General features: G+C 44.2%; 1 protein-coding gene across 1 annotated transcript in view; it reads right to left on the reverse strand.

Moving 5' to 3' along the window:
- The window catches only part of PROX2 (prospero homeobox 2), a 96,718-nt gene that overhangs the window by 63,526 nt on the left and 13,430 nt on the right, over positions 1-19,762 (reverse strand). The window contains exons 2-3 of the mRNA XM_086936610.1: positions 18,130-18,231; positions 11,681-11,875 (exon numbers count right to left, since the gene is read on the reverse strand). Of these exons, the coding sequence (XP_086792736.1) occupies positions 11,681-11,875; positions 18,130-18,231 (297 nt within the window). The remainder of the gene's footprint in view (positions 1-11,680; positions 11,876-18,129; positions 18,232-19,762) is intronic.

Genomic DNA, 19,762 nt, shown 5'->3' on the forward strand with positions numbered 1-19,762 from the left:
GATTCCAACAGGCACACACACATCACCAGCCATCAGTGCATGTTTCCACCAGGCACACACACCACTAGCCATTAGTGCACTCTTCCTCTAGACACACACACCACCAGCCATCATCACCAGTCAGTGCATGCTTCCATCATGCACACACAATACTAGCTGTCTGTGCACACTTCTATCAGAAACACACCACCAGACGTCAGTGCACGCTTTTACCAGTGAGACACACACCGCCAGCTGCCAGTACACGTTTTAACAGGCACACTCCTCCAGCTGTCAGTGCACACTTTCACCAGGCATACACAACACCAGCTATAATTGCATGCTTCCACCAGGCACACACACCACCGTTTGTCAGTGCACGCTTCCACCAGGCATACACATCACCAGCCATCAATGCATGCTTCTAGCAGGCAGACACACCACCATCCGACCCGCCTAATGGTTAGACAACTATTTTTTTTCATGTATTGTCTTGTACACACTTTTGTTAGGCTGATCTATTTTAGTAAACATTATGCTGCAATCTGGCGTTTATGAGTTTTTTTCTGGCACACACCAACAGACATAGCACACACACACCATCAGTCATCAGTGCACACTTTCACCAGGCACGCACACACCAACAGACGTCACTGCACGCTTTCACCAGGCATACACACACCACCAGCCGCCAGTGCACAATTTCACCATTCACACACACACCACCAGACGTCAGTGCACGCTTCCACCAGGCATACACACCACCAACCATCAGTGCACGCTTCTAGCAGGCAGACACACCACCATCCGACTCGCCTAATGATTAGACAACTATTTTTTTATGTATTGTCTTGTACACACTTTTGTTAGGATGACCTATTTTAGTAAACATTATGCTGCAATCTGGCGTTAATGAGTTTTTTTCTGGTACACCTCTACCCCCAAAGCCTCTCACTGGAAGGTGTGAACTCTAGCACTGCCACGCTCGCAAATGCCTTACAGTGCAACCACACACACAACCACACACACAACCACACATACAACCACACACACACCCACAACCACATACAACCACACACACAACCACACATACAAACACACACACAACAAACAAACACACACACAACTATACTGAAAACCAAACCATCTGTGCACACTTTCACAACGCACAGACACCATCACTCATCAGTACACGCTTTCACCACACACAATCACCACCAGCCATCAGTGCACGCTTTCACTGGACACAGACACCACCAGCCGTCAGTGCACGCTTCCACCAAGCACACACCAACAGACATAGTACACACTTTCACCAGGTACACAGACACCATCAGCCATCAGTGCACACTTTCACCAGGCACGCACACACCACAAGCTGTCACTGCACGCACACACCAGGCATACATACACCAACAGCCATCCATTCACACACACACCACCAGACATGAGTGCACGCTTTCACCAGCCACAAACACACCACCAAACATCAATGCATGCTTTCCCCAGGCAAACATCACCAGCCGTCACTGCACGCTTTCACCAGGCATACACACACCACCAGCCGTCAGTGCACAATTTCACCATTCACACACACACCACCAGACGTCAGTGCACGCTTTCACCAGCCACAAACACACCACCAAAAGTCAATACATGCTTTCACCAGACACACACCACCAGTTGTCAGTCGACGCCCTCACTCTATCTATCTATCTATCTATCTATCTATCTATCTATCTATCTATCTATCTATCTATCTATCTATCTATCTATCTATCTATCTATCGCCCTCACTCTATCTATCTATTGCCCTCCATCTATCTATCTATCGCACTCACTCTATCTATCTATTGCCCTCACTCTATCTATCGCCCTCACTCTATCTATCTATCACCCTAACTCTATCTATCTGTCTATCTATCTACTGCCCTCACTCTATCTATCGCACTCACTCTATCTATCTATTGCACTCACTCTATCCATCGCCCTCACTCTATTTATCTATTGCCCTCACTCTATCTAACTATCGCTCTCACTCTATCTATCGCCCTAACTCTGTCTATCTATCTATCTATCGCCCTCACTCTATCTATCTATATATCTATCTATTGATCTATTGCCTTCACTCTATCGCCCTCACTCTATCTATCGCCCTCACTCTATCTATATATATCGCCCTAACTCTATCTATCTATCTATCGCCCTCACTCTATCGATCTATCTATCGCACTCACTCTATCTATCTATCGCCCTCACTCTATCTATCGCCCTCACTCTATCTATACATCGCCCTCACTCTATCTATCGCCCTCACTCTATCTGTCTATCTATCTTTCGCCCTCACTCTATCTATCGCCTTCCCTCTATCTATCGCCCTCCCTCTATCTATCTATCGCCCTCCCTCTATCTATCTATCGCCCTCACTCTATCTATCGCATCACCACAGCATCACTCAGCACCACCACAGCATCACTCAGGGGCCCTACAACATCACTATGCGCTACCACAGCATCACTGAATGCCACAGCATCACTCAGCGCTACCACAGCATCAATCTGTACAACCATTCAACAACAACTGGTTCAAATATGTTCTCTCAATGTTTCAAGCGTTATTACAAACGTCACAAAAAGATGTTAATATTTCACTTCTGTTCTTGTATTTTCGTCACAATAAAATACACTGAACATAATCTTCACAAAAGTTATTTACAAAAGTTTAAGCTATTGCCATTATAAATTATGATACCTTGTATTTAAGTATTAATTATATAAAAAAAAAAAAAGCCATTGTTATTTGTAATATCAATACATCTAAGTCACGTAAATACAACACATATTGCGTTACAAATGCTATAGGTGTCACATTTGCGAAAGTTAAAACTATTGGCATTGTAATGTCAAAGCTATTAATTTCGCTATTTTCAAAACCAACACATAAATAAAAAAATTGTCATTTACAATACCAATAGCTCAAAGTTTCCTAATGCGAGACCTATTGCATTGCAAATGCTTGTTTCTCCTCGCGGCTTCCGATGCCGGAGAAGGAATGTCTTAGGGTCTGCGTTAAGAAAACTTTCTCAGGCTTTCCCTGCAGAGGGCTCTTGTGTCAGCCTCGCCCGGGGGCGCTGCTATTCACGCTTGAGCGCCTCTTAATCACCCAGTTGGTTTAAGTAAGGCTCTGAGTTCCTGTTTTGACATGCAAGGCCCGGGCCCTGCCCGAGACACAGCCCCAGTGTCAGCAGAAGGCTTTACTCATATATTCACACCCACAGGATATTGTGGAATGGACTGGGAAATTTTACGGCACAAAAATGAAAAATTTCTGGCACACTATTTCGTTTTTTGTGGCACTTTTAGCGGCACCTTATTTTACTGTCAGTTAATAGTTATGTCCTAATAAAATGAGAATCTGCACGAAAAAGCCTTGGTGTATTTCTCCTAATCGCAACTACTCTGCCTGTCAACCCCGCTCTAATCTAAAGCACTAACCTTTGACGTCAGAGATACCCATATATTTGCTGAATTTCACAGCATGGAAAAAAACAATTGTTGATCAATCCTGGCTTCCTGCTTGATTAAATTGTGTGATCTTTGGCAAATCTCACTGAGCCTCCTTTTTGAAACGACTTCCTTTCAGACCCTGTCAATGTGTAGCTGTCCTCACTTACCAGGATAAGGCTCCTCAAATGCAACTGTTGGTAAGACACAGGGGTGAGTCGGCTGTCAAGTGCCTCTCCAAACCAGCTGCTCCCTTGGAACTGAAAAATACATGTACACATGAAGGGGTGTCAAAGAGAGGCTGAGGGGGTAGGGTTTCAAGAAGCTACTGCCAGCATAGCTCAGGGGGGAAATGCAATATAAGTGGTGTGCCTGCATGAATGGAGGATGCGCAATGTGCCTGAGTACCAAGTGCAGGGTTAGCTGAGGACCTGAATAAGTGCAGGATGGGGGCGTGCATGTGTGAGTGCATCGTGCGCAAAGGGCCTGGGTTGCATTCCTTTCCTGTACATGTGCAAAGAGACCCGTGTGCACTGTGTCCGAGTGAGGCCTGTACAGGGTGAGAGGAGTGTTTGTGAGTTCAGGGTGCCCTGTGTGCTAGCTCAGTCCAGCGGGATGGTGCACCCTTGTGAGTTCTGGGTAGTCAGTGTGTCTGTTAACGTAGAGTGAAAACATGTTGGGTGAGTGGTGTGTCTTTATGAGAGGAGGATGAGTGGTGTACCTGAGAGATTGCATCCCCAAAAAAGCCAAATCTATTGCCTTTGACACTGCTTGTTTTGGTAATAATGTCAAAGCTGAATAATGGCTTAGTTAGAAATGTTTCACATGTGTATACCACACACACATGTGTATTGCTCCACATGCATTAAGTTTCTATTTGTGGCATTATTAGACTAAGGCTCTCATCAGAAAGTAGCACTAAATCGAGAGTAATACCACAAGAAAGCAGTTACGTTACTGTAGTTGGGAGATATATATATATAAATATATGAATATAATCTCAAAATATATGAGTGAAACCTCATAATATGGGGTATTATTCAATGTAGGCCTAAGTAGGAGGGATGCCTTACCAATAGATTTATAGATTTAGGCACAAAGAAGTTATAGAAACCTCTTGCACATACATGACAAGCTTCATATTTTTCCCATAATATAATGTAGTTTTGTCACAATTCAGTAAATTATTAACAGCACATTTACTCTAATTGGAGCACGCTAATATGCTGCAATTAGAAAAAAAACACATATGTGGCGTTTTAAAAACACTCTAAATGAAGGTTTAAGTATTAGGCAGTGATATGCGTGGTAGCCCTCGTAATGCAAAACATAAGTACTTATGACAGAAATGCTTTCTTTTATTCTGTTTGTAGTTTTATAAAGTGCAAACTCAACCCAAAGACATGGCAGCACTTTACATGACAACCAGATTAATTACACAAGGGCAGATTTGTTTTCTTGGGTCAGGGAAATTAAATGATTTGGACAGGATCAGAGGACTTTTAGCCGACACAGGGACTTAAACCTGCCCCCCTCACCCCTCTGGTTACAGAGGGCAGCTTTGCTCACTATGCCACCTGGCCTCCCTTTCACCAAATAACAAACACACATCAACATTTTGCCACTAGAAAGAGGGAGATTTTGCACAGAGCATTCAAGTTTACACTTTTTGGGAAGTTTTATTCCAAACAAAATTATGTTAACAACACTCATGATGACGAGGAATTAACATTAATTACACATTTTTGTCCTCTAGCCAGGGCAGGAGCACCGGTTAAGTCTGTTCAAAAGCATTAACTGCTGTTAATTGCCTGCCCTGCAAGTATGTGCCAGAGAAAAGAAACCCAGGGCAAATCCTTTACGGGTGACACCCCCAACTCAGATGTGCAGGTTCCATAGTGGTCTGGCCACCTAGGCAGGTGGTCGCAACCTGTGCATTTCCAGGGCCCTTTGTGGTTCGAGGATGATCTCCTCTTGACACTCGTTTAGGTCGTAACAAGTTTTAGTGGAAGCGCTCCAAACAAGAAACTGTCGTCAAAGAAATGCAGATTATGAACAGGAAAAAGGGAATGATAAATGTCACCCTGGCAGGGCAACTGTGGTTGCATCAAAGTGTGCTACAACCGCACAACAGAAATGATACTTCTTATAGGGATGTGGCGGGGAGTAACAGGACGACGTTCAGGTTCCAATATGCTAGACTGACATTGGCAGCCTCACATGAAAAGCAACACCATACTGTGCAGCACATACTCCACAATTCACCTGTCCGGGTACATGTGTGACACACCGCCTGCCTGGAGGAAATCTTCAGGCGCGTCCCCATTAAGGCAAAGGTCCCCACTTATTTGAAACTGCACGTGACTTTTTGCAGGGGAACCGGTAAGTAATTTCTGTAAAAGAGCACATGTAGAAAGGGGTGCACTTCCATGCAGAGCTGTCCAGTTTAAGTTTGCTTCTGTGTGACATTTCCGTGTTTTCAGTGTCTTTATGTGCGTAAATTATGTGTGACACTTTATTGTGCGTAGTTACATTTCTGAAATTGTTTTGTCTGTGTAATATAATGGTATTGTATGGCACCGTCCTTAGCATGGATGTAGAGCTCTACACCTCTGTAAATGTGCTTATTAATAGGAATAGCAATAGGCGCCTAGCTACGTACTTTGAATATGAGTGATGTCCCCTGCTAATTTGAACTAAAGGGGCAGAAAACCAGAGTGCACCTTGTTGGATACATTTTATCCAGGGTTGTCTCTGACTCGCTCTGGCATGACAGGTTTGTGCTTTCTGCCAGCAAATGGGCAAACTTGAGTGTCCAGATAAGGCAGGTGGTATTTTTTTATACCACAGAAACAAAATATATGAACATTAGCTGGTTATCCTGCCAGGAAATGGGAACTGCGTGGTTTAGTGGACGGTTTATAAAATCACAGTACACACCCCTAGTCATGGATCATAAATATTTAGAAAGTTTTCATTTTTATCATCCCTACAATTGTCAAAATAATATAAAATCCCTGCTAACAGAGCCTATTGAGATTTGCCATATTGGAAACTGTGTAACCCCTTGGTCTGTTTGGGTAGATCGCCAACACAAAGCTCTTGCCTACACTGTGATCTCTGAGATTCTCTGTACCTAAACACATGCCTACGGGCTTTATCAGAGTGTAATAACACTCAATCCTAGATTATTGCCTTTAATATATGCTTTTCACAATCAGTAAATCAGGCCTATTTACTTTATGAAAACTTTTCATTATATAGAAACCATGCGTAAATAATCTGACATACATTTTCCCAGTGAACTGAAGAGGCCTGTTAATCCTTTACCATTGGTTTGGTACTATATCCAACAGAGAACTAACTATTGAAGTGCACATAAACTTCCAACCATCATGTGCACCGTTATAAAATTACAAATATGTAAAGAATTTCAGTTGGCAAAACAATATACAGCCCCTCTTAACAGGGCCTATGGAGAATCCTCACAGTAAAAAACTTCTACACTCAGGGTTTGTCAGAGTAGGTGACCTACACCGAAACCCTTGCCTACTACGGTAATCTGTGAGATTACATGTAACAAAATACCTACCATTAGGCTTTAGTATGGAGTAATAACAATCCATTCTTAAATCCCTGTTGCTTTTCATTATAAATATGTCAAGCCTACTGTCTCTATCACAACATTTCCTATTAAACCAATCAGGTCTATAGCGGTGATAATTGGCTTCCCACCATAAACAACTCAGTCTTGCTATATTGAGAATACATTTTGACAAAAGCCAAAAAGTGCAATACAGGCACTCTTTTTAGTAGAAGCCCACAAATGCCACCCAAGTGAATCCTGTATTCAGGGAAACAACGAGTGGAGCCTAAACCCCTCTTTCATCATTAGTACTCTGACAGCTCATTTTTGTTGATTACATAAGGTCTATGACAGCTGTGCAGCCAAGCCAGATCTAAAAATCTCGTACATTAGTATAGCCCTGGGCATCCAATACTGCACTTATACACACAACTGCACTCTGATGAAATGTGAGAATACTGGGACTGGAAAACAGTAATATGCTCATTATGACTGCCCTCCTTCCATCTGTGCTGCTGCCTGAGAAAAACACATTGTAAAAATATATCCTTATCTAAGACACTTTCAAAGCATTACAGTACCATGTGTTTGCCCCAAAGGTCAAGAAATCCATTCTGCTGCTGGAACAGGCAGCTGGATAAACATACAAAATAATCACAGTTGCGTAGAGGGAAAGCACTTTTTATGTCTCAGCCTGACGAAAGCAGCACATGCACTGCTTTCGTCATACGAGGGCTTCTTGGAATCGATACGATTCCAGAAGCTCGCTTTCTACTCCGCCCGTGTTTTGCATTAGTGCGTGTTATTTTGCGTCACCAATTATGCAAAACCGGGTGTTATGATTGTCCAGGAGGGTTTTTAGTCCCTCCTGGTTACCACCCTGTCTCCTTTTGGCTTCGCCCACCGGGATTGCATCTTTACTGGCAGCGGGACACAGTGGCTCCTAATTAGCCGCTACACACTTTTTTTGTTATCATTCGGCTTTGCCAAACGCAGCCATGTGTTTATTTTTGCATCGCACTTTCACTTTAAGTGAAAGCGCGATGCAATTATAAACAAGCAGCTGCCTTTGCCAAAGCTGAGAGCTTGGTTTTTCTCTCTCTTTCCACTGACGCGCCACCTTTCGCTCTGTCTCTTTCATCCATTTCCATGTTTCTCGCCCCACCCCTTTTTCCCTCTTACAAACTGCCCCTCCTGTCTTTCACTATTTCCTCTGCTTCTGTGTTTGTAAATATCTCTACCCATCTCACCGTACCTCTCACTGTCTTCCCCTCTGCGTCCTCCTCGTCCCTACATCTTTCTGTCTCTCCACCCCACCCCGTTCTCTTCTCTCCGTCACCCTCTCCCCTCTCTCGCCCTCTCTTACAAAGTCACTGTATGCCTGTGTGTCTCGCTCTGCCTCACCCACTCCCGCTTCTTTCTCTGCCCCCTTTCCTTTTCCGTCCCTCTTCTCTAAACACAAACCGAAAGTACCTCCCAGCAGAGCACATGGGCATCCCAGCACTTTAAGGCAAGGATGGCGTTTTGAAAGTAGCAAAAACGTGTCTCGCAGGCACCCCGTCCCCTCACCACCCAGAAAAGCAGTGTTAATCTGCATTTCGCAAACAACGCCGCCAGAGTTCACTGCCCAGTGGTAACGACACGCAGACATTACAGCTAATTTCCAAGATTACCGCCTCTCTACCCACCTCAAAGTTACCTCTCGCTGTCTCCCCTCTGCGTCCTCCTCGTCCCTACATCTTCCAACCGCCCTCTTTCTGTCTCTCCACCCCACCCCGTTCTCTTCTCTCCGTCACCCTCTCCCATTCCTCGCCCTCTCTTACAGTCACCGCATGCCTATGTGTCTCGCTCTGTCTCACCCACTCCTGCTTCTTTCTCTACCCCCTTTACTTTTCCGTCCCTCTTCTCTCAACACAAACCAAAAGTGCCTCCCTGCAGAGCACATAGGCTTCCCAGCACTTTAAGGCAAGGATGGCGTTTTGAAAGTAGCAAGAACGTGTCTCGCAGGCACCCCGTCTCCTCAAACATCCAGAAAAGCAGTGTTAATCTGCATTTCGCAAATGACGCCGCCTGAGTTCACGGCCCAGCGGTAATGACACGCAGACATTAAGGCTAATTTCCGAGATTACCGCCTGCAGTAAACGAGCCTGCGCGGCTGGACGCATTTGAGCGTTTTTTGCACGCTATGCCACTGCATCTGTGGCGTGGTTTTAGGTCAAAAGGAAATATTCTCAACCCACATGCTCGACACAGTCGATATTTTTCGAGGTGTATTGACCCGAGGGCGCTGCTGACCACACAAGGGAAATTACCAGGCACAAGGTATCTTTTATTTCGTTTTAAGTCCGAGAAACAGAGGCGCAGCCGATCGCAAACAGTCGCTTCCCACCGCTGCTCCGTAGCCGAGTCGGTCTGTTTTTCTCACTTACATAAGTAGAACAAGCAATAAAAATGCAATAGGTCTCGCCTTTAATTAAGTTAAAGCCATTTGCTTTGCTATACAATACCATTAGAAAAGCAAATAGCTTTAACTTAACCCCTCCCACGCTCACGACGAGCTCAGCTCGTTATGAGCCACGGTTCTCGTGTGCTCATGACGAGCTGAGCTCGTCATGACCGTTAGAACGCTCACACGCGGGGTTAATTCCCCTGCTGTGCTGGGCGTTCTAAGGAACGGGCGTGGTCATGATGAGCTCAGCTCGTCATGAGCACATGAGAACCGTGGCTCATGACGAGCTCAGCTCGTCATGACCATGGGGGCACTGTGCGCGCCCCCCTCCCCCTAGCACAGCGGGGGAATCGGCCCCGCAGTGAAGGGGTTAATAAAAGGCAAGACATATTGCATTTTCAATGCTTGTTTTGGTTGAAGCACACAACTTCTGCCCAATCAAAACGTGTTCTCCTTCCCACCAACTTGTGGAGAGAGAGAAAGCCCCTCACTATAGTACTCCTGAAAGCTCTTTTTTTTAGGTTGATCACATAAGGTCTAGCGACAGCTGCTCTGTCAAGCCAGACCTATAAACCTTGAAAGCCAGTTACTCTTACATGCAGCTTCAGGAAACCTGGCAAGTGCCACACATTTTGTGATAATCTCCAGTCCTTGCAGTGATGCGGAGACATTCCTTGTATTAGACTGGCATGGGATGCGTGGTACTTGGTAGGGCTGTGCAGGCCCCCTCGACATTTGAGTTCAATAGTGAAAGGGAAGTGCTGCCAGGGGGGGTCACATGAATGCCATGCTCAGCGGGGAGGAAAGGTGAACAGAGCTGTCCAGAACACGTGTAAGGGCAGGGCAGCACAGACTCAACACTCCATGCAGGTCCCCTTCGACCAGCAAGCTTTTTGTGAGATTGCGGTTAACGTCTCAATAGTCTGAGTGTGCAGGTCGGCAGAGAGTGTATCACGTGGGCACTGTGAATTGCTAATATCAGGGCATGGTGCAGGTCGGGTTAGATGTACATTGTGAAGGCTGTGTGGCTACCTCAGCAGTAAGAGGGCTGCCCCTGTCACATTATTAAGGCTATGAAAGTCTTAATACGTATGGCGCAAGTCAAAATAAAGGAGCACTATAAAACTAATAGTGTTAGATTCTAAAGTAATAATTGCTAGCAAAGTCCCACTGTTGATGGGGTTTTTTGTGTTAATCTCCAGAAGTATTCTGTTCAACAATAAAAAAAAATATATATTGTTGTTGCTGGAATAGTGCACTTTCAAAATGTATAATCAGCATTATTGACCTTGAAATGACCTAATAACATCAGATATTGAGTCCTCTCCTCCTTATATGCATGCACTTGTCTGTGATTCGGGCCCTACGTTAGAAGAGAGGTTTTAACTGGATGTATGACAGATCCCTGCATGCATTTCCAACGCATGCCTTTACTCCGCAGTCACTACCCGACTACGACGTTACCAAGTGTTCCTTCACCACACAAGTCGTTACGACTTACCTTACGGGGGCACTGGACTTTCGAATAGTATAAATTACTATTCCAACTCTAGTTAGTGTGTCAGTAGGGAAGGTGTTGGACTTAAAATACAATACCAGTCCAACAACGTCCCCTCTAAAGCAAGTTGTTGTAACAACTTGCATGGTAAAGAAATGCGTGGTAATGGTTTAGTGACTGCGGAGTAAAGGCAGGTTGTGGTACTGCCTGCGGGGTAAAGGATGTTTCCCCTTTTAACTAGGTGGTATTACTGGCTCTGTAGTCAATAATGCTGCAATACGAGTCCTTATTTATGATTCTCTACATTAGTGATACCATGAATGGTGTTTAGTTTTCAAGTATTACATTCCTGCCCATTGATACTGTTAACACCCCCACTGAATTCTCTACCAGTGCATAACACCCCACTCCTGCTTCTCCCTGCCCTTCCCACACCATATATTTTAGTAAATTTCAGTGGCTATTGGGAAACCTCAGACTTACATCGATCATTGATCTCACAGGTAGGTCACTGGTTGTATGGGTCTCCATCAGCTGTACATTTACATACTCTGGATGTACTGGTCTGATGGCCTGGAACAAGTAAAGTGAGCTGCCTCTCTAGGTGGGTTATACCTGTGCCATGTTATCACTGTTCCATGACCTAGAAAGTTGTATGCCCTTACCTGAAAATCGTTGGCCTTGTTGTAATGCATGTTGAGGGTGCGATACAACTCAGAGGTGCGTCCCACCGTCAGGTCATTGGCAACTGTTGTGCCCTCTGCAACTGCCTGGCGTGCAAACTTTTCCATCTGGATGTAGTAGAACTCCCGGAAGTTGCTGAACCACTTGATGAGCTGGGAGGTGATGCAACGGTTGAACTGTGGAGAGAACAGTGCTTCAGAAGGAGAACCCCTATTTCTACATGCAAAAACCGGAACCCGACCCACCACCCTAGATGAGCAAGAAATCTGATACTGTGAGGAATTCTTAAGGATGTCCCATGAGGGAAGACTTCTATGAGGGAAGAATCTGGTGGGTAAAAATCAGATGAGGTCAAGAATCTCAGTTTGACTTTCTCAAATTTTTGGTCATTTACCAACCTTGATCCTGCCTTCAAATGGATCGCAGCATGTGGAAGGGTACGAGAGTTAAGTTACTCCGTCTCCTGAATCTTCACTTAGTGTCTGTGTTGGTGAGCCCTTCAAGGACTGCTTGCATGTCCCGCAGCCAGATGTCTACATATGCTACAGTTATGCACTGGGTGTTGCATGACTCCAATGATCCCCAGCCCAACTAGTGGTGGAAGGGAAAATTCCACCCCTTTAGCTTTTGTATTGTATTGCGATTGTATTTATATAGCGCTTTCTACCACTCACAAGACTTCAAGGTGTTTTTCGGCTAGTAGCACTTTACTCCGGAACCCGAAAATGATTAGTGGTGGATTAGTATAGTGAAAATTTCAGTTAATTTGAGCAGTGGACATGTGAGTCTGTTAGTTGGATTGAAACAAAGATTGGGGAATAGAAAAGGGAAGAGTATAGAAAGTGTTTATTGGGAGATCATAGTAGTAAAATGAGTTTTGGGAGGACTCAAAGGAGGGATAGGTGAGGGAAAAATTTGGAAGGCTTGCTTGAGAGATCATAGTATTAAAATGAGGTTTGGGGTGGTCCGAGAATGGAAGAGTCTAGAAAGGGTTATTTTGGAGATCATAGTAGTGGAATGAGGTTTAGAATATATAGGGTACTGCATTGGAGAGAGTCAAAGTTTTTTTTTACATTAGGAACAAAGTGATAAATATATAGATACATAAGTACATATTATACATATTTATATCAAGAAATACACATATCTAGATACATACATATAATCAAATTAAATGTTTTTGTTTTTATACACAGGGATACACTGTACATTTTTAAGTATGGTGGTTATATAGGAAAGAGCCAACTCTTGAGTAGTCTTCTGAAAATAAGATAGTTATCTTTGGATCTCTTGTTTGGGAGTAATGAATTCCATAGTGTGGCTGCTTGAACAGAGAAAGATGTGCCAACTGTGGATTTTTTCTTGTATGGTGGGATTTTGAGGCAAGGTGCCAATCTGGAGTGGAGGTCCCATTGTTGAATGTATTTGGTGATTTTATCCCTGATGAAGAGCGGTACTGTTCCATGTATCGCTTTGTGGGTGATACAAAGCATCTTGAATGTGGGTCTTCTGGCAACCAGTAACCAATGTAGGGTCTTCAAGGCAGGGGCGATGTGGGCGTGTGGCTTTATATGTAAGAGTAGTCTGGCAGCAGAGTTCTGAATCCGTTGTTGGTTATATTAGATTGTGGAGATAACTAAATTAATGTAAGCATATGTATTTTACATGAACTGCCCCTTCTAAAAATTACAAACTGCAACTCTTTAAGTGCATGAATATGACGAAGAAGCATTTATATGCAATGCAGTAAATTCAGGTGTAACAGATATAAAGCAGTAGCGAAGAAAAAAGAATATCGAAGAGATAAAAATACAACAGAAGTTCTATGTTCAGGTAGTCCACACAACACGTAATATACATATCATGTGATTGATGCTGAATTTAGCCTAGAGTGTGTGCACAAACTAGAACAGCAAAACAGGGATCCACTATTGGATTCCAAGAATCTATATTTATTAATTTATTTAGGAAAAAGAAAAATGTTTCTATTTGAAACATAGCACAATGAGCTGCAGTTCAGAAGTATAATCTCCCTAAATAGGAAAGAACACTATTAGCCTTTATCCTCATCTATGTATGTATTTGGCAGTGAAGCACTGCACAGGGTAGTCTCACCATACCACGAGGCTTTAGACCACAACACAAATGGAATGAGACTATCTTTATTTATATCATCTTAAATATCCAATGCACATCAGGCCAATCCAAGGTACAAATGATTTCTGTAAACATATATAGACTGGTATTAAGAGGTTCAGTGCATTTACAAGATCACAGACCAATCAGATGAATTGCCAAATCAAGATTGTGCCTTAACTTGCGCCTTTTGCCATCGAACATCATTAGTGTCATATTTCTTACCCAACCGAAATAAAACTGTTTACTGTGTTTGATCAGAATTTGAAAACAGGATAATGGCACAATACTTTCCATTACACTGTAATTTTTGAATGGATGTACAAAAAAACCTTTAAAAATGTGCATGAAAAATAAAGTTGTGTAGTCAATAATCAAATTATAACTTAATAAGTATTTGTAACAGTAGATAGATAGATAGAGGGTGTACAGAGACTGGTGTGCTTACAACAAAGCCAGCTATCAATAATCCCACACAATATGGTCTTCTTCCATAGCTCTGTGTTAGTATTTGTGTTTTGCCTCCAATGAGAAGGAGCCATGAGTTTCTTGACAACCACAAGCATGTCACCCTTCCTCCCAAAAAGAGCTGTGTCTATTGCACTAGTGCAGGGGTTGTGGCCTGCTGCTAGTGCCTCGGCTCTTCATCCTTAATGACACGTTTTCTTCCCAAACGCAAAAATCTTCAAGATCATTGAGGGGATTGGTGGTATACTGCAGTTTACTCGGAATTGTAGGTGTAAGTATAGATCAGTGTTTAGACAGGATCATTTTTACGATAAGTGAAGGTCAGACCGGTAAAACTGCCCATTACAAGACAACCGGTAGAACATAGTACATTTCAGCCTGGCGCAGAAGCCCCTCTTTGCACTGTTATCAGCACAGGAGGTTTTACGCAGGTATGTACATGCAGCATCCTCCTTTAGTAGGATGCCACTATTTGGTACCAGGAGGGCCATACCCATAGCAACACAGGGGATTGCATAAGCCTTCCAGTACGGGTAGGAATACTTGGACAAGGCGAGAAGTCATGAAGTCTGTTAAACCTTTGCTGTCCCGCCTGCCCACCTTGGCATCCTCCATCTTGAAGGACGGTCAATGCTGCCTTAGTTACCGATGCGAGGGCGCGACCTCCCATGCGGAGCCTGAACACTCCTAAAATTTTGCTGAACGCTCCACCTAGTTTAGAGCGGCCATTTTGGTTCCTCGCCACCTGTTTTACCCCTGGATATGTTTCTTTACTGTCAAGACAGGGAAAAAAAATCATGTCCTTCATTCGCTGGGACAAACCTCAAGTGCATCAGCGATACAGTTTTTTTTCAATCTCCTACACCGTCCCAGCTTGCACGGTTTTTCTTTGAAAAACAAAAATATGCAAATTAGTCGGCAGTGCCACCGCAGCATGGCGGACTGGCCAACACTGTTTGAGGCGGCTTTGATGAATAAAAAGTCCTTTCAATGCATTTGTTTTCAGCGTGTTAGTGACACAGTTTTACTTCACTTTTACCCACTCTTCCTATGGTGGATCAAAACTTCCAACAACCTGAGTTTTTTCCCCTGAATGTCAGTCTGTTCTGTCAGGTGAAGAGCTAAGCCACTGTGATGCTTATTAAGTCTTTACCTTCCATAGAAACTTAAATGTGAACCATAGAGTGGGCTATCGATTATGTATGTGCTAGTAAACACTTCAGTTTGTGGTGTGTGTAATACCAATGGCCAAATTAAATTTTAAGATGGGGTGGGTGAACTTGAAACAGGCTAGGGATCTTTTCCACATTTTTTGTTTAGAAAGGCTGCCATTAGATGCCAGCATCCTGTTACACTATGATAAATATATTATTTTTTGTAAATTCGCCCTGCCATCTCGGAACGTGTAGCGCAGCTTTTGGCACCGCTCTCTAATGCTGACCACTTGTCCACTCTCAAGGTGCATGGTGCTACTCTTCATCCGGTCCTCTCGTCTCTGTTTCATTCCTACCACCATGGTGTTCCTTTCCTTTTGATTCTTACTCTGTCGGTGCTGATTCATTATTTGAAAGAAAGGCAGGCCTGATTCACAACCCTGTCCCGCTCTCGCTTGGCACCATATGTGGTACTTCCCAGTAGCTTTGCAAGGATTCGATGGGCCCTGGTGCAAGCAATGAAAATGGCCCCCTTGACTGTTGTTGGGGTAGTAAAATGCAGGAATTATCACGGTTCAGTGGGCTTCAGTTAGTCACTGTTGGCAACATGACTTATCTACGTGTGTCTAAATGACCAAGTAAGATAACAAATCAGATTGTTTTCCTTCTTTGTTTTTCCATTTAGGATAGGTTAGGAAACAACTACAGGAACTAAAGGTAGGGAGCGGTCTAGATGGTGCTGAAAAATACCCATGCTCCTGCTCCTGATACAGAGGCAGAAACGTGTTGACTGACTAATTAGCATAGGCAAGGACAGCATAATCAACCAAGCCCATCTACATTGCTTTAAAGCATGTGCTATTGAATACATCAAATATTAGTATCCCCCTTATACACAATTTTTAGTAGTATTAGATCCCATGAGTGCACCTGGAATAATCAAGACTACCCATAAGAACATCTGACAAAAAACAAAAAAAGATATCTCGGAGAGCCCTCTGAGCATCAGTAGATGCTGCTGAGGACCACCCCTAGGATTGAGCATGCCACTATTTTGTGGGAGAGTAGATAGTGTCCTTTTATAAGAAAGGTCTAAACTGACATAGACACTAGGGCCCTCATTATGAGTCAGGCAGAGCCGAATCAACTCATGGAAGTCCACTCCGCAGTAGCAGTCAAGCATCATGCACATTTTTTTTATGCTCCCCCTCCTAGTAAACATCTTCCTCTTTCCCACATTTTCCCCCTTCTTCTACTTCCCTTCCCTCTCCACCCCCTACACCCTTCACCCAGAAGTACCCGTACACATTTATCACCTGCTCAGAGCAGGTGATGAATATATACATTGGGACCAACTGGCTTTTACAACTGGAAACATCGGTCCCATAAGGTAACTATCAATTCCATGGGATTTCATTTATAATTGCATTGTACTGTTGTTGATTTTCTGGTGACGGTAGCATGGAATGCAAGCAGGGCCGGCGCTAGGCATGGGCAGCGTGGGCAGCTGCCCAGGGCCTCACACTCAGCCCACCAGCATGGGGCCACGCACTGGTGATGTGTCCTGTCGGTTCCCTGGCAATCCATTTCAAAGAAAGGTGTCACCTTTCCTTGAAATGGAGGGGCCCCCTCCCTTGGCCTCTCAGGGATGTTATCTGGATACATAAGGGAGGGAGACGCTCCCTTCAATTGAAAGGAGACCCATTCACAGCCACTGTGGGAGGCCCATTGTCCATCATTTTGTCGCCCCCATTGTTTTAACTTTTAGCCCACAAGCAATTCTCACACCTATCGGACTGAAGGTGTGAGAAATGCTTGTGGGCTCAAAGTTAAAAGTGTGGGGGGGCGACAAAATGCTGGACAATAGGCCTCCCACAGTGTCTGTGAATGGTCTCCTTGCAAGGGGCCACTTATCGCATTAGAGGGGCCTCGCACAAAACTTTTTAGCCCAGGGCCTCGCAAATCCTAGAACCGGCCCTGAATGCAAGTTTACCATTCCCCCAGCACCGCAAACCACAATGAGGACATAACACACATATTATACTTTTCAGTAGCGGCTCCTGGAGGGAGTGTTGTCGGGCGGTGACGCTGGGGAGAGGCAGGGTGGGGGTAGTAAACTCCGGATTATAGCCCAATGGAGGTAAGTATATAGATAAAACGAATTTCATTGCGAGTGCTGCATTGCATTTGGCGATGCAGGGAGCGCAACAAAATTTGTATTATTTATATATTTGTATACTTACCTCAGTTGGGCCATAATCCGGAGTTTACTGCCCCACACCACCCTGCCCCTCCCCTGCCAATGAGTCACCGCCCTGCAGCACTCCCTCCAGAGCCGCTACTGGTACTTTTATGGCTTGTGTTGAGCATGATGGCTTGATAGGCAGGACCTGTAGCCTTTATTCTCGCAGTCCTCTAAGAGTTACAGTTGACTGGTTATTATGGCCCTGGACTGTGTGAATAGAGACCCCCCAGTACGACCATTTCACTATGCAAATGCCAAAATGAATGCTTGTTGTGTGTGCCTCCAACATGTACCTACCAATCACATGTATTGTGAAGGGGCCTCTCCACTATATTGCATGTGCTTTTATCTACTGAGGATCCATAATTAAAACTTACATTTGCATTGTACACATATAGCAGTTACATTAAAAGAAACACACTATTACCTTGACATCCGGGAAGTAGGTTTTCAGGACGTTAGAGCTTGGATAGCGGGTGAAGAAGAACATCAGCTTTGCTTTTTTCAAGTGACCAGGGTTCAAACCCTCCTGGAGGTGTGGGTGGGTCAAGGAAGAAAAGATAGAAAAATACCCTACCAACAAAAGCCACCAACACATGATCAATTGAATTTCTCAAACTCCCACCTTACCACAAACAAACAACAAGTGACTTCATTTAAAGGAGGATACATATGATAGATAGTTCAAGAATGGTAGATTTACTATTACACTCTGCAAAAGCAATAACCTCCAATTTTTAGTTTGGCAGATGGTGGGTCTCTTGATGTTGGAAACCTACTCTTCCATCGTGAGGAGGTAACTCCATCAGAACTGATGGTGGGTTAATTACGCAATCTAGAGTTGTTGGTCCACCATCCTATCCAGCGGTAACCCCTGTAAAAGAGGTACCAATGATGACGTTAAACCAGTTCAGATAAAGGTCAGAAGACTGTATAGGCCTGGCTGGCTGAAAGCACCTACGAAAGCTAAACGTTTAACAATGCCAGAAGGTTTTATAAAAAGCCATTCTAAACGCTAGGAGGACAGCCTGGAAAGAACAAAGGACTCTTGAGTGCTATTAAAGGTTTCTACCAATCCTTCAAGGACTTAGCAGATCCAAAAATTCCCATTGAACAGCTCAGACTCCCACATTAGTAGGTGGAATGTGGTGCAACAGTACTTCCAGGTCAAACTGTCAAACTGAATTGATTACAGCTTACATCACCTCTCCTAAAGCAGAGTGTACATCTATCAAAGCCAAGCCGGCAATGGGACGGAGCTTCCACAGTTTCTGCTTCAAAGACATTTCACTTGTAGGGACCACGGCCATTAGTCCTTCCTCCGGCCCAGAATAGCCATGCCCCCTCTATGCTAGATAAAGAGGGATATGAGCAGGGCAAGACTGGGAACCAAAACTGGCCCTGGCAAAGTGCTCAGCCAGCTCCCGGAGGGTTGGGGGTGTGGCCAATCTATTTGCCAGGGCCGGTTTCGGCCGATTTTGTTACAGGGGCCGATATTGCAGCTATGCTGCAAAAACGGCCCTGTAACAAAAACGGCCCCCTTGGGGCCCAAAACTGGCCCACACCCTGGCGGTCCACCGGGGAAATGCCCGTGCCCACTACGGCCAGTCCGGCCCTGGATATGAGGTTCTTACTCTCTTCATACAAGACATTGTTAGTGTATCATTTAGGGGGGGATCTACTTCTTCTGTGCTGAAGGAATCTTGGTAGCTCTTTTGATAAAAACCCTCATAGGATGCACAGGACCCAAGAAACTTTCACTTCATAACAATTGTATCCATTTTCTCTCAAATTTGGAAAAAGTAGTCACACCTCAACTACAAGAGCATATGGAAGACCACCATTCACCTGACAATAGGAAATCTAGATCGTGTCCTTACAGAGGATCTAAAGCAACTTTAATTGACGTCCAAACATCCAATTAAACATTGGATCTGTTGGAAGCATTCAACATCCTTGACTACCCAATGCTTAAACCTCTCCGCAGAGTCTTCAGAAGATACATATCTTTTCCCTAATTGTCAGTTGGATACTTTAGTCCCCTAGTAGTGAAGCAGGTG

Source organism: Lissotriton vulgaris, chromosome 9 (assembly GCF_964263255.1).
Source record: "Lissotriton vulgaris chromosome 9, aLisVul1.2, whole genome shotgun sequence".
NCBI classification, from domain to species: domain Eukaryota; kingdom Metazoa; phylum Chordata; class Amphibia; order Caudata; family Salamandridae; genus Lissotriton; species Lissotriton vulgaris.